The sequence below is a fragment of the Elaeis guineensis genome, chromosome 10 (assembly GCF_000442705.2).
Source record: "Elaeis guineensis isolate ETL-2024a chromosome 10, EG11, whole genome shotgun sequence".
NCBI classification, from domain to species: Eukaryota; Viridiplantae; Streptophyta; class Magnoliopsida; order Arecales; family Arecaceae; genus Elaeis; species Elaeis guineensis.
This window is the reverse complement of record NC_026002.2, coordinates 21,737,091-21,758,496: the sequence shown is the minus strand read 5'-3', so window position 1 is coordinate 21,758,496 and position 21,406 is coordinate 21,737,091. Positions and strand designations below refer to the sequence as shown.

Here is a 21,406-nt window from a genome sequence, read left to right as displayed (position 1 = left end):
ACATATTTTGATAAAAAATTTTAAAATAAAATATAATAAAATTATAAATTTTTATTATTACATAATATCCAAATTCATAATTATATCCATTCTATGCATATGTACAAGTTATTCATCTAATATTAAGTTCAGATACTTTTTTTAGAAGCATATTGTTATACATTAGAGAAAATATAGATGGTTACGATCTATTTATTTTCTAGATAAAATAATTTTGATCCATCATTTGATAAAAAGATCATTTTATCTATATAAATCAATAAATTAGATAAATTTATTATTTTAGTTACATATATTAATTTTTTTCTACTAGAATAAGAAAAGAATTAACAAACTAAGAAATATATATTTATGTTAAATTTTTTTTGTATGTATATACTTTCAAATAATCAAATTTACATACATATCCTCATAAAATTGTCATTTACATATATATCCTTATAAATTTTCCTCTTTGTATATTTATCCATAAAGATATTTTAGTCCTTTTAATTTTAAATTATTAATTTTTAAAAATATTACATGATATGGGTATATATATAAAAAAAATTATAAGAATATATATTTAAATATAAATTTTAAAAAAATATTTATATATATTTAAATATTTTAAAAAATATATATAAATAAAAATTTTTATTTTTATTTTTATTTATTTTCTTTCCATCTCCCTACGCTCCTTTTAGCCAGGGCATAAAAGACCCCACGCGCACTGGGGGTACTCCTTCGCCTCCTCGCTCTTTCTCTCTCCATCTCTCGCCCTTCCCGTGAGCCCATTAGCCCATCTGACAAAGAAGGGGACACGCCGTCCCGGGGACAGGAATACACCTCTCATCTGACACTCCCTACACCGTTCTGCCCCCACAATCTTCTTCTTCTTTTTCTTTTTCTTATTCTCTTCTTCTCCTCTTTCCTAAAACCACCAAATGAAGCCAGATTCTTAGAAGAAAAAAAAAAAAAAAAGCTGGAAACAACTATCCTTTGTTCCTCTTCCCTCTCCTGACCTCCCACTGCCCATCCTCTGTCCCGGCCGAAGCAAAGAAAAAAAAAGAAAAAAAGAAAAAAAAGGGAAAACCCTCTGTAACAACGGTAAAATCTCCAGCCTTTGGCCTTGGACTCGGTCTCTCCCCACCGCTTAGCATTTAAACTTTCCTGGATTCTCTTATCTTTCTCTTCTAAGACCCTTTAACCCAGTCCGAGATCTAAGACCATGGAAGGGTAGCTATCTTTGGCTTTATGAGTTAGCCTAGTACTGGAAGCTATTTCCCTTCAGTTGATCTACTAGCGAGGACTCTTTCCTATTCTCTTCCCTTCCCTAATCTTCTCTTTTCTTCTGTGGCCTCTTAGGAGAGAGAAAAATCTCAGCTTTTGGGGTTCTGGATTCTTGCTTCAATGCTGCTTAACTTTTAAGCTAAAGCAGTCGTCTTAAAAGCCTCTCTGGCTTCTTCACTTTTTGACCTTTTAATACTTTCGAACGAATGGTAGCCATATTTGCTCTTTTAAGCTAGATATCGAGTACTAGGAACCGTTCTCCACAATTTTTTCATAAAAACCTCAGCTTTTTTTTATGGGGTTGGAGGCCAGTTTTATTTGAGAACACCGCTATATTCTTCCTTGCATTGGCGTGGGGAGGAGGGGGAGATGGGGTGCGTTCACTCGAGGGTGGAGAAGGATGAGGCGGTGCAGAGATGCAGGGAGAGGAAGAGGCTCATGAAACTGCTGCTGGGCCACAGGGCGGAGCTCGCTGCCGCCCACATGTCGTATCTCCAGTCCCTGAGGAACACCGGCGCCACCCTTCGGCAGTTCACAGAGGTGGAGTCCATGGTCCCCGTGAATGCCCCACCCAGCCTCGCATTGCCCCCCTCACCGCCCCCACCACCCCCTCTGCCCCCTTCTCCTCCACCCCCTCCCCACTTTAGCCCAATTACGAAGGAGGGGGACGAGGAGGGTACTGAAGAGGACTCAATTGATGTAGATGAGATCGACAGCTGCCCGACACCACCACCTCCAGTCCACAGCTCGGCGTGGGACTTCTGGGACCCATTCGGTCTGCCAACCTGCTCGAATTCCCCTTCTCCAGTCCTTCAAAGAAAGGATGGAGGAGAGGTGGTGCAGGGGGCCGTGGAAGAAGAAGATTGGGCGGAGACGAACACGGAGTTTGGGGAAGACGCGGAGGAGGAGGAGAAAGTGGAAGGGAAGGAGAATGCTTTGGCGGGTGCTCAGAATTTGGTGTTGAATCCCATCAAGGAGAACTCTCCGGTCAGAGAATTGGCGGATGATAACTCATCCGCAGTGAGTTGGTACACCAAGGATACCGACATGGCGTTGGTGGTGTGGAGAAGCAAGAAGACGTTGGCCGGGATTGTGAAGGAGCTGGATGATTATTTCTTGAAAGCTGCAGCAAGCGGGAGGGATGTCGCGGTTCTTCTGGATTCCAACGACGGCCAGCGTCATCCCTTTGACTTTGAAGGGAAAAGGGGTATCTGATGTTTCTTATCATATCATTTACATGATAGTATGTTCTTTGTTCTTATGACATCGGAGGAGTCCCTTCCCACATGATTCTTTACATTAGTATTGTTATCTCTATTATATCTTTTAATACTAACCTGCTTGTTGTATAGGTTTTGTTTGGGTTCTGATATTGTTTTTGCTCGCATATGGATGTTGGAGTGGAATTTGCATGTATTTTTTTCGACTTAGTGTGACTGCAAAAGATCTAGCACACCAGATTGACAGGATAAGACTTGTTACCATGTACCCTTTAGTTGTATCAGGACTAGCGCATGGTTTCTTTCAAAACTTCTATATCGTGGAAGTTTTTTCACAGGTAGTAGCGCCTATACTTACAATTCATTTGGCAAAGAAGAATATGCATGTTTTTTCCTTATTCAGTCAGGCTTCAGAGTTCTGGTTGTAACAAATAAGTGGTTAAAGCATATAATTGAAAGTTATTGTTAGTTAGGGTGTCCCCACAAGTTTAGGTTATTTTATATGTTCATCATAATTCCTGGTCAATTTTCAGCTGGCATTAACTAATTGTTTTTCGCCAGAGGAAAGTTAGCAAAAAAAGAATTTGAATATTTGGCTGTAGAATATGTTTACATTGCAAATACTGCTACTTAGTGAATGGTAGGAGGTAGTTTTAGGGGTTCTATCAGGATGGCTTGGGGTAGGTTACCAGCCAGCCTGGACCCTGAATCCTAAAGGGGATTGGATCTAAGTTTTTATCGAGACCCTACCCACAATCAATCGGGTCGGGTTCCGGTCTGGTATCTATGGAACTATAAGACTCTTCTGGTCTATAGGTCAGGTGTAGATTGCATCTCACTCTGGGTCAACAACAGCTCCACATGCGGAAAACTAGAGATTATTAGAGAAAAGAAATAAATGATAATGAATTATGGTTGGATGTGGGACAATGGTGATGATGGAAACTTTTGTTGGGAGGCGACATTAGAGGCCAGGTTATGGTGGTAAGGAAAACTGTAATTTAATTTATAAGCAAAACAAAAGAATAAAATTATACAAAATAACTTATATCAGGTAAATCATTGGTTTCATGTTATGTCTGGGTCAAATAGGATATGTCTTTGGGTTCATACCTGACCCAGAGTCCATGGGTCTGGATTGGTTCTGAGGCTACCGGTCCAAGTAACAGACCTATTCTTGATTCAATATAAGAAATACATTGCAGCATCTTTATCTTCTATACTGCTCATTATTCCAACCTCAAGTAATTCTCCTTCAAGATTGAAGAGCTCTTCATGAACTAATATACTGACAGGCAGCACTAGGATCTGTCATGGCAATTTGATTTTATCTGCTCCATGCATGACTGTGACATGAAAAATTACACCAGACTGGCTCCTCCCTAAACATATATATGAAATTTGAACACAAATGTACATGTGTCTGAGGTTTATTGGTTCCTTCACTTTGTTGTATGGAGTCCTATGATCTATACTTAGCAGGATTCTTTCTGTATCATATTTTTATTTTAGTCAAAAATTTGCATCCTGTTTGCCCACAGGGAAGAGTTTAAAGTCTGCCAAGGTCTTCAATGCGTTGTCTTGGAGCTGGTCTTCCAGACCCCCACAGTCTAACAGAGGTGCTTATGTTCAAGAAGCAAGTGATCCTTGTAGGCCTCAAAACCATTGCATGACACTTGAAAAGCTTTATGCTGAGGAACAGAAGCTCTATAAGGCAGTTAAGGTAACTACACTAGTCAAAAGAAGATAGTTGGAACTTGGAACCACTCTCAAACTTTCCATGATGACAAAATGAGTGGCATTTTTATTGCTGTTGTGAATTATTTGTTTTACAAGGCCAACAGGATTCACTGCCTGTGGTTTGATAGGCAAACAAAATGCTATGATTTGTCCTATATTTAGTTTAGTATGCAAACATCTGTTGCTTTTTTTTCTTTTCATTTATTATTGTATCTTCAACGATAACTGTTAATATTACCATGATGAGCAAGCACTCTTCCATCAATTTCTGTTTTATTTTTATTAGTCATTCATGGTTTTTATTTTTTGACGTCATGATATTTAATGCCAAGATGCATGATTATACGAGCATATGTGGCTAGACACCAATCTATTTGAGTATGATAGTTGTGATTGTGAGATTTTGCTTTGATATGATGGATAAGGAGGTGGAAAATCTATATATTATTAAAAGGAATGAGAATTTTGAATTTCAGATATCCCATTTAGATTCTATCTATCACTTTGTACCCCAAAATACCCTTGGCTATGCATCAATCAATCCCCTACATATCCAAGGTTGCATAGGATCTGAAGGATAACAAGCCCCAAACAAGGCTGAAATCTAAGAATGCAAAGCGAGTGATTGACTTATGTGAAAAATTTGACAATAGAAAATCATCTTACACCATTAATTACTAGCCTATTGTACATTTACTTTGAGAATGAAACTCTTTAGCATTAAAATTTTAATCCAAAAAGAAACTCAAAGTTACTTATTAGTATGAGAGATAAAACCAAAAGGGCAAAGGTGAAGTGAATCCTACCCACTGAAACCATTCACTCAAACACTCAAAATCGGTAATGGCAGGAAATTATGGGGACACTAGTACTAGGAAGAATACATGATGCAAATTGTATAGAACAAGTCAGAGAAACAAGCCAAATTTAATCTGTTTCTCCCTTCTCTCCATAATGCTATGTATCCAGAACAAATGAAAATTCTATATTAACATGTCCTTTCAAACCATTTTGGAGAACATTTTTGGTATGTAGCATATGCCTTTGATTATCCACCATCGTGAAAGCATCTAAGACATGCCTGCTTTGCATGAGAGAACCTTGTAAGAACATAACATCTATGGGTGGCCTACATTTCCTCATAGTGTTTGTTTTCAACTCTGTAAAGGATAGTCATCAGTTACCATTGTATTTGATATATAATTTATGATATCTTGATATTCATTTTTGAAGGCATAATATGTTCTCAAAAAATTTTGAAGACATGGTATGTAAGATTGACTATTTAATTCCAATCATAGCCTTGAATTCTTCGTGGTATCCAAAATGCTTTTCATTTTTTGAAGGTGTAGTAGTTCTCAAAATTTTTGGAAGGCATAATGTGTAAAGTTGAGTATTTAATTCAAGTCATTGCGTTGAGTTCTTCATGACCTCCAAAATGCTTTTCTATTTCATCCCAACAAGCTTTCTAAAACATGATAGTTGTTAGATTTACATGTCATGTTTGGACCAAAGTAGAAGAGTATACTTTTGGATAATTCAAAATATCAAAAGTGTCTAGAAGTCAAGAAAGCTATGTTTGGTTATCAGAGGGAGACATCTTCAGTGATGAAGTCTTAATATTACAAACAATGAAAGCTGAAGGGTTCATGGGTAAGGCAAGAAAGAAAGAGTAGGAATGAAAGGGAGAGTGCTTCTTTGTATATAATTAGTCTCGGGGTCTGGTCCCATGGTTACAGATTCCCAATTTGTTAATTTATTTGGTTGGCTTAGTAAAAAATATATGTCAAGAGTCTTTGTTTTATTCCTCCCCTTCATAATATGTGTTCACTCGCATGAGTAAAAGTAGAATACATTAGTTATTATTAGTTATTATGAATGCTTAATTGTAACAGTGCTTCCAGATTTTTATCTTAGGACACTGGACCTCAAAAATTCTTTGAAATGAAATGGGGTATGCTAGTGCTGAGGCCAATTTCCTTAGAATAACTATAAGGGAAGTGGATCCTCTAAGAGACAGGAGAAAATAAAATATAAAATATAAAAGGGGAAGTTTAATGCAGTCTGGAGTCTCAGAGTATTGTTGGTAACATATGGCCAGATGAGGTGTGAAAGAGTGGCAACTCAACGACTGGTGATTCACAAGTGATATCAAGCGTGCCTACAAAAGATCAAGGATGACAATTGAAAAATTTGAATGTGTGCATTTATGATTTATAAAAATAGGCAAGCATCTCCAATAAGAATTTAGTAGAAATTTGTTAGATGTAGCACAGATCACTTCCCCAACACTGAGTATTCAAGTTGGAACCAGATCATCTACTAGAGTTCTATGCACAAGTGGAAGTCAACAAGAGCATATATAAGGGTGTAAACAAGCTGAATGCAAGCAAGTTGAGGCCACCTTGAGCTTGGTTAATGGTCAGCTCATGTCAGGCTGGGAAGACTCAGCTCATGCTCAGTTCATATGCAACCAAGCCAGTTCAATCTCGGATTGCTTGAACTCGACGTATGAACAGACGTGAGCTCAGGTCTGTTCAACTTGGTAGCCACTCACCTTGGTAAAAATGGAGGAGCAGTGGAGGGCTTGGAGGACCATGGAGGGGAAGGAAGAGAGATTGACTGGGCAAGGATTGACATCATATCAATGTGTATTTCAAGTCCTGTTGGTTCAGACTCCCCATCTCCATGACAGGTGGTGCTGGGGCCAGGCCAGTTACTATTCTCCATGCCTTCTTACTGAAACTCCACTCTTCGTAAGGTTCCACCCCTTCTATATCATTCCAATAATGGGGCTTAATTAGACAAAAAGGCTATAGTGAAGAAGGCAAAGGTGGGTTATAGACGTTCTCCACTGCACATATTCCATTGGTCAGAGAGTGGAGGGTGGAATAGGCCTCCATTTATATTTTCACATTTGGGTGAGTTGTAGAAGAGATGAATATGGAAGTTGGTAACTGGTGGTGGTAAGTCCTAGAGGGAGAAAGAAGATAGGATATGACTTCTCCTGTTGCAAAGAGAGCCAACAAGGAGAATGCGAAGCCGCACACATCTATTCTCAATTCAATGGCTGTATCGATTAACTATTGCAGGTAATACATCTTTTCCAAAGAAATCTTATAATACTTAAAAATAAGATAAAATATTACTATTTACAAAATGATTAATCATATAATTTATTGACCACTCGAGCTATTTTGAGCCAAACTCAAGTTTGACTCTTTTATTTCTAGAGCTCAAAATTTTAGCTTATCCTTGGCTGATTTAATAAGCAAGCCAATATCAAGTTGAATTTCCAGCCAAACATGATCTGCTCATGAACAGCTTATCGATTGATGATTCTAACCTTATGCATCAGAAATTCAAAGCCCATAATCAGAGCAAAGGAGCTGGATGCACCTGAAATCACCATCAAAAGCGACATACTTATGGGAGAAAAAGAAGAAAGTATCATGTGATGCAGTAGATCTACATGAGGAGAATGCAGCCCCAGTAATTTAACTACATAAATGCAATAGAAAGATTCAGATGTTATGCATGAAAGAAAAGTAGTTATTGTAGGAAAGCGAAAAGGTTGAATTTGAAGTGATGGAAGCACATAGTGGTGTTTTGACTCAAGGGGGTCTTGTTTGATTAATTATTAATTATGTGGAGGTTGAGGAGTCCTATTAACCTAGACCGCTATGTTTTATAACAATGATGTAGAATTGAAGTATTTATATAATTAGAAGTGTGAAAGTCGAAATCTCATGAAAAGGCTACTGGAGGATGGAAATGAATGTGTTCAAGTGGCAAGTGAAGAAAGAACGAGCTATAGGGAAGGAAGAGACTCCGGTATATTATTGACAATTAAGGTGAGCCAGTGAGACCGATTGCTAGCAAATATATATTTAGTAATTAGTTTTTTTAATCCTCCATCTTAGAGCTAGATGTGATTTCTAGCCTACACTATGAGGCCAAATGTGGTTTCTGACCTTGTCACAAGACTTATTATGGTCATAATCACAGATTAAGATAGGGTTGTTTATGTAGTTACTTCTTGAAAATTTAATGAAATTATGTTTTCTCAATAGTTTATGTTTAACCTAGTTTATCCCTCTTATTTTGACAATTAATTACTTAAGTTGTTGACTATTGTGAATAAGGTTCGTCGAACCGGTGCTAGAGGGGATACTAGTTTGTAATTGGTTCGGCATGTTGTGGGTCTGTATCGTGTCATTCTAGGGCATACCAAAAATAAGGAGAGGGAGAAAAGGAGAAAAGAGAGAGGGAGAGAGAGGGAGGGAGCAAGGCGAGGGTTGAGGGTTAAACCCTAACCATAACCCTTGTGGAGCAAGACAGGGAGGGGGGAGGGGGAGGGCCATGGGAAACTCTATCCCTAACCCTAGTAGAGTGAGAGTGAGTGAGTGAGAGAGAGAGAGAGAGATGGAGAAGGGGGGGATGCTTACCAGTGACATTGCGGGGGAGGGGGGGGGGCTTCTTTCGAACATGATAGATCTCAAGGGGAGGGGCAATTGTGAGTGGGCTAGGTAGGGGTGGTGGGGTTCTCGAATGATCCAAGTCAGAAGGGGGGGGCTTTTACTGAGGGGAGAGGGGAGGGGGGTTAATTGGAGGAGGGTTTAATTGAATGTTTTGGCCTTTCTTCTGAGCCAACAGGGTAAATCGTCTTGATTTTTCATCGGTTTGGTTTGGTATGCCTCAAATTGGATAGTTCGAGTTGGTACAACCAACCTTGGGGGAAAGAATACTACAAGTTGGTGGTGGCTGATTGTTATAGAGGAGATGTCTAATGGCACCATAGGGGAGATGTTCGATGGTGTCATAGGAAAACTATCGGTGGCATCACATAGGAGACACTTGATGTCATGAGGGGGATGTTTGATGGCATCACAAGGTGGTGCTAGGGGATGCTCGTAGACAAAGTAAGGAAAACAAGGAATAAGGAGGATGTAAGGAGTTCGAATTGTGTAAGGTGATGAGAAAAAGATGTTGGCGTGAGAAAGAGTTGGAGAGAAGGGAGGGGGTGCATGAGGGATAGAGGATAGGAGAGGAGGTACTGGCATGAGTAGGAATTAACATGTGTGGAGGGAGAAGATAGGAAAGATGCAGGAATTGTGGGGCTACCATGTCCACAAGCTGTGCAACCATGTGGGGAGGAGAATAAAGAAGGGAGAGATATTGCACAAGGATTAACACATGATTTGCTAGAATAGGGGAAAGAAAAAGAGGAAAGAAAAGGAAGGTGCAACCTTGTTGGTGGGCTATGCTTGGGCAAGGAGGAAAGAGAAAAAGGGAAGGGCATGACTTGGGTGGCTTGGTTGGTAGGAAAGAAGGAAAGAAAGAAGAAAAGGATGTGGAGCAACTGGCCAGCTAGCAAGGAGACAAAGGAGAGGAGAAAGGAAGGTGCACTCGGTGGGATTGGTTGGCTGGCAGTGAGATGATGAGAAGAGGATTAAAAGAGGAAGAAGAGGGTGCAACAGCTATTGATCTGGCTAGTCAATTGGTAGGAGAAGAAGAGGGCCAACAACATGGCTGGCTAGGTTGTGTTGGCTGGTAGGGAGGAAAGAAGAAGACTGGAAAGAGGGCTCTTGGTTGGCAGGGGAGAAGAATGAAAGAAGAAAAAAAAAGGAAAAGAAAATTGCTGGCTCATTCAGTTGGAAAAAGAAGGAAAAGAGAGGGGAAAAAAGAGAAGGAAAGAAAACAAGGAAAAGAAGGATCCTGGGGTGGCGGGGGGTGATGGGCAAGTTGGTGGTTTTACGGTGTATCACAGCTAGGGGAATACTCTATATGATCTTTTTTAGCGGTGGTAGTTTTTGTGTTTCTAGCTCGACATGATTTTAGGGTTTCCAATAATTCATTGTACCTATATGCAAATATGTTAGCTCTACATGTTCCAATATACAAATTGCGATGGCCAATTATACCACTATCGTTATGGTTAATTTTACCCAGGGTTCTTCGAACCACTCCGAACCGGACAGTTCGAGGTGTGTCGAACTGTATTGGCGGCTAATTGGTGTGGTTCGGACGTTTGACTCGAAACGCCTACGAAGATGGAGCAAGGGAGAAGGAAAGACAAAGAGAAGAAAAGGAAAGGCTGGTGGTGGCCCGTTGAGGCCTCTGGGGCTCTCGGTCCATGAGATGCGAGAAGAGAGAGAGATAGAAGGGGGAAGGGAGAGAAGAGGAGGGAGCGAAAGGCAGCAAGGGGGCCTCTGGAGGGCTGTCGTGGTCGTCAGACGGTCCAAAATTCTCCCACGGCCACTGCGGGTTCAAAACAAGGATTCATTCTATTCCGTCATGTTCTTTAAAAAATCTGATACACAGTGAAGCTGGCAATGGATTTATATCGACTTCACTATGTATCATGTTTTTAAAAGACACGACGAATAGAGGCAAACCCCTATTTCGAACTCGTGCAGCTGCGGGGCTATGTTGGGTCATCCGACGGCCATAGTGGCCACTCGACAACCCTCCAGCAGCCTCTGTGCCTCCTTTTGCTTCTCCTCTTCTCTCCTTCTATCTCTCTCTCTTCTCACATTTTCTTTCATGGAGGACCGTAGAGTCTGGAAGGCCTCGATGGCCTTCGCCGCCCTCTGGTGGCTACTGTCACCCTTCCTTTCCTTCCTTCCCTTCGCCCTCCTCCATCTCTCTTTCTCTCTCTTTTCTTCCCCGGTTCATCTCTTGTTTCCATGTCGGTTTGGGTCTGGTACGGGGGGCATACCCACTCATATCGTCGACCGGCCGGTCGGTACAGAATCTGGTTCTAACCATTTCTAACCCATCTTGAAAACACCAATTACCCATGTTGGGGATCTATTGTCAAGCCATACTTAATAGGGCAAGTTATTATTTGATAGCTTAGATGGTTCAAAGATGGTACTTATAGCCAGATAATGCAGAAGCAAGAAGAAGGTGGATGTTGAGACTTTAAGAAAACGATGTGGATTCTTCATGCTATGGTTGACTAACAAAATTATCTTCATATCAAGGATGTCATGGAGCCGAAGAAAGTGTAGGATATTCTTGCAGCTATTCTATCCACTCACGGTTTAGTGATGCATTGTTTTAAGGGTTCTCAAAAGAAATTTACTTAAAGAATGGATATAGTGCTAGGATTTAGGAAGAATATAGACAAGGAGTAAGGTTAGTTTGAAAATGAAGATTCTAAGTACGTAGAGCTTGAATGGTAAGCTTGATTGAGTTCCAAAGATCCAAAGTTGACAAAGTCAATCAGCTCAAGGATCAATTGAATTCAGAGGACAATATGGAGCAAAAGGAGATTGTTCAAGTAACTGACGAGCATGATTGAGGTGCCAAATTATAAAGGAGAGGCTTACGTAGATGTTATGCAGGACATGGAAATTCATTGCAGTGAGTGAGTTATTCACAAGGTTGAAGTGCCAAAGCACGTAAATAAAGCCTATGCAGAAAACTTGCAGGATGCGGAGGTTCCTTGGGTCCTTCAACTAACTACAAGGTGAAAGATCTGGTTAACTTTGAAGGAGCTCTGAAGATTCAATGTTTGGAAGTCTATGCATGAGGAGATAGTGGTCTTATCATCTCAGTTTTAAGTGAAATGGGGAGTCGATCTTGTGTCTGGAAGGAACTAGCCATGTGCTGGTGCATGCAGCTATCAGATGTAATGAATTGAGCCATGAGGCGGCAATTTGCTAGAGGTGCATGTTCATTCAAGCAAAGTTTTTTGACGTATGTTGAAGCAAAGGTGCGATAGAGTGATACATGCAGGACACATTGATACAATCATGCTGAGGTGCATGGATCGCATTGTTTTGAGGCTGTGGATATGTGTGGGATATTATCGGATGTAGATATTTAATTGCAGGCATATGCAAAAGCATTTAATTATAGGCATGTGCAACAGTGGTCATACAATTTCATAGGTTCAACCGTTCAAGTGTTGCATCTAGCAAGGATTGCAAATTATGGCTGGTAGTGTTCATTGGTTTCAGTTAGATGTTCGATGGAATCTTGACATGATGATGATAGGGTTGATTTTGAGGGGGAGTGTTGAATTCATCGTCGACTCCATCACGAGCACTGGAGGGATGGGCTGTTGATGGATTGGCTACCTACTTTGTAAGAAATGCGTGACAGATTTGAAGTTGTGAGACTATGCAATGAGGGGGAGTGCTAAGAATCATTTCAGGGTCCAACACCAATTTTAAGTTCCCACCCCTTTTGTGCTTAGGACATTACAGAGTTGCTTGGGTTAGAATTTTGTATAAAAATCAACATCTTGGATTTAGTGTTGGAATAGGCAAGTTAGAAAGAAAAAGTTTAGGTGTACTAGAAACACCCCTTTTCCTTGTTCATATAGGATCCAAAGTTCTTTCTGAGTTATGGAGTTTGTGGTCGTGTCTGCATGTTTGAGTCCTAGTGTGTTAACAGCATCGATTGTGCTTAGTATTCCTGTTTTGTGTAGGAATTAGTTCAACCTTTTTAGTGCTGTCCAGTCATGGGTGAGTAGTGGTGTCATGATAGAGTGCCTTGTTGTTGCTGGGGTCTTATGAGAGGGAAGAGAGCTGACATCTCTTTGGAGTGCTGAGGTTGGCTAGAATCCATGTGTCTTATACTATTATTTTATTAATAGACTTTTGTTTTAGTTTCTTCTCTAAATTTATTATCTCAATTTTATCTCTTCTCGCAAATCTATCTTATTATTGGTTCTTGTTCTCGTGATTTTTGGTTCGCATGGTCCTCATATGCAGGATTGTTCTGTTCTACAAATAGTCCCAGGGTGTGCAGCTCCATGGCTTCACGTACCCAAGTTGTCAATACATTTATGTCTTAGTGAAAAATATCTGATTGTTTCTGTTATTACATGGAGCCTTGTTCCTACCATGTATAATATGTTCCTTTCCATGCCATGCTTAAGTAAAACTAAATACATATGAACAGAGTTACTATGGGTGAATTTGTAACACAATCTTTCCTTTAACATTTGTAGCCGCTTGCCAAAGGGTACCATCCACCTTACTTGACAAAATATTTCGTCAACCATAATGCCTTGCTATTTGCCCTCAAAAGTTTGTGGCTGTATGAAACCATCGGCCTAGGTTTATAATAATACTGACATGGCCAAATAAACTTTTGTTTATGATATAAAATCTGTTATCTACTACATTAGCCTTTGTCTGGATTTGTTTCAAATAACATAATGACTGTTATACCATCCATCATAACATGATATAATGGACAATAGCAGGAAAATAATGATGCAATTTACCTAAGCATTGAGTTTCAAAAATATTATTTTATTAGGATGGACGATGAGGATGTCAATGACCCTTATTCTAATAATGTAATGGCCATCATATAATGTAATAGTTAAAAACAATTGTTATTTAAATTTCTATTATTACAAGTTATAATGTAATAGTTAATAGCAGCTGTTGTTTAAAACTTAACCAACAAACCATATCCGTTCTGTGTAGGATAATCACTTCACATATCAAGACATGATCCACTAAGATCGAAGAATATTTTGATTGAACTTTTTAAGATAAAGTCTAAGATAGCGTTTGGTGACCCGAATGGGATCACTAAGATGGTCTTAGATCACTAGTGATCCTTGTTGAAATGGGAATTGAAATGGCCAAATCTCCTAAAACGTTCGGTTCGTGATCAGAATCGGAATCGAAATGAAAATTTGAATCCTTAGGGGACAGTAAGAATTGAGTTACAGGGGGATTAGGCTATTCCCATTCTGTCTTGGAATTGAAATCGGAATGGGACTTCTCCCAACCAAACGGTTGGAATGAGAGTTATCCATTCCCATTATGATTCCAGATCCCAACCCCCCCAAACCAAACATCCCCAAAGATCATCGTGTTTGGTATGTTATATTTCAGTGATGAAAGAACTTTGGATAACATTTTTGGTATTCCATGAAAATCCAAGATCACCGGCCATGTAATATTAAAACTATCCTTGATATATTCTATAAAAGTATATCTATTAATCATATAAAATTTTTTAATTATAAATTAATAAAATATTTATTAATATATTAATTACTGATATATTCTATAAAAATAAATTTATTAATCCTATAAAATATATTAATTGTTATTGTACAATTAATTTGTCCATTTGTACATGTAATATATTATTATTTTAATACTAATATTTATTTTGATTAGGAAAATAAGACAGATAGAAGTAATATATTAGATAACTTCATAATATAAGCATAAATTTAATAATGAATATCTATTATAATTTAAAAATATAATTGAAAAATAGTATGACAGTAATATGATCAATAATTTAATATAATATAACATATCATAAATAATATATATGTAATATCAATATAATAAAATATATATAATATTGATATAACATATTAATGGCATATTGGCATATCAATTTTTTTTGCTGGATTAAGGGGCATTTTTGTTCTCAAATTTATGTCCAAGATCATTGATTTGGGATGATTTTAGATATTGATCCTGAAGGATGGATTTCCTATCATCTAGTTGGATGGTGATTTGCGGAGTGGGGATAATTTGGGATCACTACCACATAGGATCATTATGGTGCAACCAAACATGGTAATCTTGTCACTACCTACATCACCCTTGATCTTTGGGTCATCACCCCATACCAAATGCCCCTTAAAGACTTCATGCTAAATCCTAATGAGGACAATGTTTGGCAAGAGGGGGGACTTTGATGTAATCTAATTGGACAATTGGTTAAAGGGTGAATCATTTAATGGGCCTTGCAATTGAAGCTTGTTCAACTAGGGGGTAACTCTTGAAGATTTATTTGGACATGGAATGTGTACATGGAGGCTGGAGCCAAGAAGATAGATTGGCACACAATACCATTTGTGAAAGTCTATAATCTTAAATAAATCAACTATTTTACTTTTTTGTCTTCAACCTTATTCTCTGTCTTCCTCCTCGATCGAAATGTCAAATCAGGGTTTACGGTACTGGTCAGGACCATAATGTACCAGATATACCATACAAATTGTTATGTAGTTTCGTACCATATCGATACTTGACATGCTTCACCATTTCATATCGTATCGTATACCAATATTATAATAAGATAGTACTGGTACAAGATCTAGTACCAAAACAATGAACTTTGGTTAAAATGGCTTCAATTCATTTTTTCTTGTGCGTATCTTGAAATGCTATTTCTTTTGGCAATGTTATTTTGAGATTTTCAGTTCTAACTAATTCCTTATAATTCATTGGAGATAGCCATGTTTAGGAGGTCTCTTTGCTTCTTGTTGATGTTTTATTCATTTGCACCAAGTTCCCAAATATTAATTGAAGGATCGGGTTAACGTGCCGGATCGGCCAGAGTCAGAGGCAGCGGAATTCAAAATTTTTTTTTCTGACCTGGCACATGATACATAGATCTAAATCACATTAATGAACATCATACATCAGCATATTAATTAGAGAGGGTGATCACATCATCTTGCTGGGTAGACGATCTCCGCAATTTGATGATGGTGATTTTGTTGAGGTCCAATGTCGAGCTGCACACTTATCTGACCTCTATAGGTATGCACTCGGACTTGGTCTGGAATGCTTTCTCCGCAATCTGATCCATTTACTTCGAGGCGGGTCTAAGGGCTCTTTGATCAGCTACCAAACTGATCTCCAGGGGGCTATCGGATTAACTTTTGCCGCAATCCTTTCTTCCTTCTCTTGGATGGCGTCTGAACTCCTTCAAGCGCTATTAGGATCAGCCCAACTCCTTTGGGCGTGAAGTATGGGATCAGCCTAACACTGTAGGTGTGTGGGACAAGGGAGAAGTAGAGGTGGAAGAGAGGCAGGGTTTCGGGTGGAAGCTTTTCAATTTAATTGCCTAACCCTTTTAGCAAGGAGTCTATTTTATGGACCCAAAACCCTAACCAACTTAAGGCGGCACCCATTTGAAATCAGATTTCAAAATAGGGCATCCCACTCTCTCCCTCCTATCTTATCCACAAAGGGCGTCGGTCCTTGTTTTTCTCCATGCAAAAAGAAGAGGACCGAAGCCTCCCTCCTCTCGAGTTTTCTTCGTGCAACATTTGCACAAGAGAAAAAGGTGTGGAGAGATTAAGCCCATTCAAATTTAAGTAGATTTCATCCTAAGAACTTGATTTAAAAAGGCAACTCCCTAACCACTCATCCTTATCCACATGGGGCGCACACCCCTGGATCTTATCCAGAAGAGGCATGCGTCCCTTCTCTCTCAAGAATGCATGGAGAAGGGGTGCGCCAACACTTGGCGCCCCTCCCTCATCCTATCCAACCTCTCGTAAACCATTTTTCGAATTCAATTACAGAAGGTTAAAGACAACCAACTATTGGTGCCAAATTAAGAGCCCAATTAGATGAGGTTGAACCCTAGATAGGAAATCCAATTCAGGAGAAACCTGAATCTAATCATGTGCTAGCATGATTCTTTTAGATCCAATTGGACTGATTGAGTCCAATTAAGCGATCCTAGACCAAAATCTTTTATTGTGTCACCCCAGATGTTCAATTCTGCATGGTAATGGGATATATTATGATCTCTATCATCAACATCATCGAAACTCTTTTTGATGGATCGGAACTCTTTCCAATTCAACCAATTAGAATTATTGATCATCGAAATAATTCTAATTGGTCCCACAATCCACCAGTGACACTTAGTAGTATGTAGTGGCAATCCATCAGAACTGAAGAAAAAATCTTTAGATGCAGTTACCGTGTGATCTGATTCTTCTATCGTGAGTTCCGACAGAATCGAGATCAAGGATAACTCGTCAAATCTCATTCCTATTATGTGATAGTATCATTCGATTCGAGTTCGATGTGAAATCCAATAAAAACATCTTTTTATTTTTCACACTGCCATAGTCATGGGCTTTGAGACTCAATCTCATAATCTACATAGGACTACTCTTCTATTAAGATTGATAGATTTTATCTTGGTGCAATCCTATTCTTATAATGAATATACTGCAGCCAACATACACCTCAAGACTTCATATGACTAGGAGGCCGAGTTATGATGTAGTCAAACTACAGCACCCTCAAGGTGAGTGGCCGAAGCACCTCAGGTCAAAGAACTAAATACACAACCACGACTTTGAGCATGTCACTGACGAGAAGATAGATATCCTTGTGACTGCTTATGATTGATCACGCTCAGTGCCCTTGTTCTTAATAAGAACTTGTACTTTCGCTCCGGTGTCTCCACACTGTAGATTCAAGACTCATCTATTCGAAGGAAGCGATCATATACCAATCTATCGCATCAATTACCATCTCCATGATGATCATATGATTGAAAGCAATTTATGAGTTAAGACACATATCTCAAATTCTCAACTCTTGAGAATATGTGTCATTATACCCATTAATCCAATGGACGATTCATAGACACAATAAAACACAATGTGAATTGAAATAATCTAATTTTATTAATATAAAAATCAATTTTACAAATTATGCCTAAGAAAGTTTTACAAGTGTTGGCCAATTCTGGCTTCTAGGGCATACATCCAATAAATACTATTCAGTTTTTCAGTTTTGTACAAAAGCAGACTGTTTTCCTCCTATTTAAGCTGTCTCGTATCAGCTCTCTTTTGTAGTCAGAACACAATTGTCTTCACCTACTAGATGCTAGCTATTTATATTAGGACACTTGATTCACACCTTCTCAGACAAGTATGGCTCTGAACCTTAGACTTGTCACAATAATACAAAAAAGGATATTTATTAAGATCTGGGGTTTATGCAGATGCTGGAATGGTTAATTTTGATAAAAAGATTTCCAACCTATCATAATTCTTGTTCCAAGTGAGTATGATAGCATTTGTTTGGACTAAGTTCTCATATCCTCTCCTCCATATTTTTTTCAGCCTCTACCAGTTTCAGATGGTGTGAAACCCGTTTCAACATCTGTTTCAGATTGACTTAACAAAATCCAGACACTATTGGCTCAAAATGTTTACATTGAATGAAATTTTAAACAGCACTGGTGCTTCAGGATGCTGGAACTCCAATAACCTTGGATTGGTGTTCTTTTGGAGAAGTGACAATTCTTCCACCTATGAAGTGAATGATGGTGTATGTCTAATGTTATTTAATTTGCAGGAGGATGAGATTGCTAAATTCTTGCACAAAAAGAAAACCCTGTTACTGCACAAGCTCGAAGATGGAGAACATGACTGGTTGAAGACTGAGAAAACTCGATCCAACATTGAGGAACTACAGTGTCGAATCATTTCTTTGCAGGAGTCAATTAATGGGACATGTATGTCCATTTCCAAGCTTAGAGATGAAGAGTTGCATCCTCAGTTGGTCGAGTTATCTTCCGGGTAAAGTTTAAAATGATAACCTCTAATATTTTTTGACTAATCATAAGCTTAGCATGAAACATTTTGGAGATCGGTAGTCAATGAACTTGGAGCAAATTACTTGTATAATAAGTTCCATTTGATCCTTTCATATCCCTAACATCCTATGTGGTTCTTATTTCTGCCTCATTTATCATAATTTACAACTGAGTTGCATGAATGTTACTGGCGGATTCCTTCACACTTTATATATTGAGGATTTTACTTCATTTATTTTATCCAATTGCCTAATTCCTATATTTCTAGCCAGACATGCTATCAAATCTTCGTTGGGTATCATGGTAACACATTATTGGATGCTTAAACTGTGTTGGCATTGTCTGTGAATTCCCATAATCTGATCCATCTTTTTATCCATTTTCCCGAAGGCTTATGCAGATGTGGAGAATGATGTATGAGTGCCATCAAGTTCAGAACCATGTTGCTCAGCAGGTCAATCTTTTAGACCACCATCTTGGCACCGAACCAACAACAGATTCCCATCGTCATGCCACAGCCCAGCTAGAAACTGAGGTCACTTCCTGGTACAGTTCCTTCTGTAACCTCCTTAAATCTCAGCGTGAGTATATAAGCATTATCAACCAATGGGTCAGACTCACTGACTGCCTTCCGGATAGTAATGGTATAATTGGTTCTGCATCTGGTATCCATGGCCTTTGTGAAGAACTGCAGTGTGCCTTCGACAGACTACCTGACAAGGTGCTCTTACTTGCTCCAAAATGTTTTCATATGTTTCAAATTACTTATGGAGTAGACAGAATCAGACTACTTGACGAGGTGCTCTTGCTTGCTCCAAAATGTTTTCATATGTTTCAAATTACTTATGGAATAGACAGAATCAGTTTATCACAGGCAACACATTCTTAAACAACCCTAGGTGTGCATGCAGTTTTCAGACATAAACTTGTTTAGGTGAATTAGTTCTAGTAATCTTAACCATGACTTTACAATAGAAATCAAATTTCACCGAGATATATGCATGAGGTCTCAATTGGTTTACTTTGAAATGTTGCCTGTAAAATTTATCTGTATTGCTGGATGGTAATTGTCTGAGGACATGATTTTCGTCCCACATGTTTTTTACTTTCATTTTTTTCCAAATGAAATTACTCGAGGTCAATTTCTTTCATATGTTTTTTACATCATTAAGCAGAAAAAACCAACCAGTGGGAATTGAACTTTTGCATATACAGTGACATAAACCTAAAAGGTAATTTATGGCAAAAATACATTGATGAGGAAGATAATAGAACAATATTATTGAGATTGTACTCAAGATGGTTAAAGGATCAGACCTTCCATAAATTTATATATTGTTCTCTTCTTTTAAATTTAATGTTCCTGCACTTGAACCTCAACTGAAGAAAGGGAGAAAAATTGAATATTGCAATTCAAATCTTTTCCCTATGAAGATTCATTTAATAGGAAGACATGTTTCATTGATGTTTGAATCCAAACAGGTAGCAGCTGAGGCAATTAAGAGCTTTGTGTCAGTTGTCCACTCCATTGTCCTGCAGCAGAATCAAGAGTGCAACCTGCAAAAGAAATCTGTCCGCCTTGAGAGCAGGTTGGAGAAAGAACTGAATTCACTTTGGGAGTCGGAGAAGCACAATGAACATACAATTGAAAATCCAGTCCAAGTTGCAGATTCGAATCACAACCCATTGTCGACAAAGCATGGAAAACTTGAAGCTTTCAAGAAGAGGGTGGAGGAAGAAAAAGCCAAGTATATGAACTCTGTTCGCATGAGCAGAGCCATGACCCTGAACAATCTACAAACAAGCCTCCCAAATGTTTTTCAAGCTTTGATGGGGTTCTCCAGTGTATGTGTGCAGGCTTTTGAGGGCATTAACCAATCCACTGAATCTGCGACTAGCCACTCAGAGGGCATTTCACCTTTATGTGCATGAACCTGATGGTGCGTAGAAATTTGTCTGAATTGATTTCAAGATATCCAATAACTTGCCCTCTCCAAATTAATATTAGATTGGGAGTTACTTTTTTGTATTTATGTTAGTTATTTTTGATGTTCCAGGGCTTTTGAAACCAGTTGATCTGTACTGGCGAAAAAAGGTAGTTGTGTAGTGTGAGGTGCGACACTTACAGTTGTATATCCAGACTATGACGGCTTCAGTGAACCTTGCTGCAAGAGAGTTTGATGTTTTTGAGATTAACTGTTACTTTTTGAGAGAGGAAGATTCTTTGAAAGATATGAGCTGTTGAAGGAATTAGAAAATCATGGGGAAGTAGGCAGCTTGTACTAGAGATATGGGCATGTTTTCCTTTTTGATTCGTTCAAGATGATTATATGGAAGGGGCTTCAGTTCCACCTCATGCATTCTCGCTGCTTGAAATCACTTCTTAAATTGTGTATCTTCTCCTTGCTGAATGCTGTTTAATTTCATTTTCTTTGCATGAGTACCCTTAGAAACGCCTGCTCACATGTCATCTGAAAACTGAAAACTTCCATGTATACTGACTGAAAATTTTAAAACCTGATTGTATATAATCGTTGCTGGTCCCTTTTTGGTTAAGTTGATCTGACTTTGGCTATTCGCTTACATAAAGAAGGAAATTGATCATCTTACTGCATCACTAATCCCTCATTTCAGGCAATGATGGTAAGTTTATTCAACTTTTACTGCTTGATATCCAAATTTTAATGCTTCATTCAGCATTTTGTGGTATAACCTCAACCGAGATTGGAACAATCAAGAGGCATATATATGCAACAATCCCTACAGTTGGATAGGGTTACCCAAAAATTATTTAATTGATTGTGTAATTAAAA

At 38.6% G+C, this 21,406-nt stretch overlaps 1 protein-coding gene across 1 annotated transcript; it reads left to right on the top strand.

Annotated features, from left to right (window-relative positions):
- The first annotated feature begins 1,067 nt into the window (after positions 1-1,067).
- Positions 1,068-21,124, top strand: LOC105059789 (protein ALTERED PHOSPHATE STARVATION RESPONSE 1). Its single transcript, XM_010943231.4, has 6 exons — positions 1,068-2,479; positions 4,034-4,215; positions 18,353-18,576; positions 18,984-19,314; positions 20,076-20,533; positions 20,651-21,124. The coding sequence occupies exons 1-5, from the start codon at positions 1,642-1,644 to the stop codon at positions 20,523-20,525; spliced, it is 2,025 nt and encodes a 674-aa protein (XP_010941533.3). The 5' UTR covers positions 1,068-1,641; the 3' UTR covers positions 20,526-20,533; positions 20,651-21,124.
- The last annotated feature ends 282 nt before the right edge of the window (positions 21,125-21,406 follow it).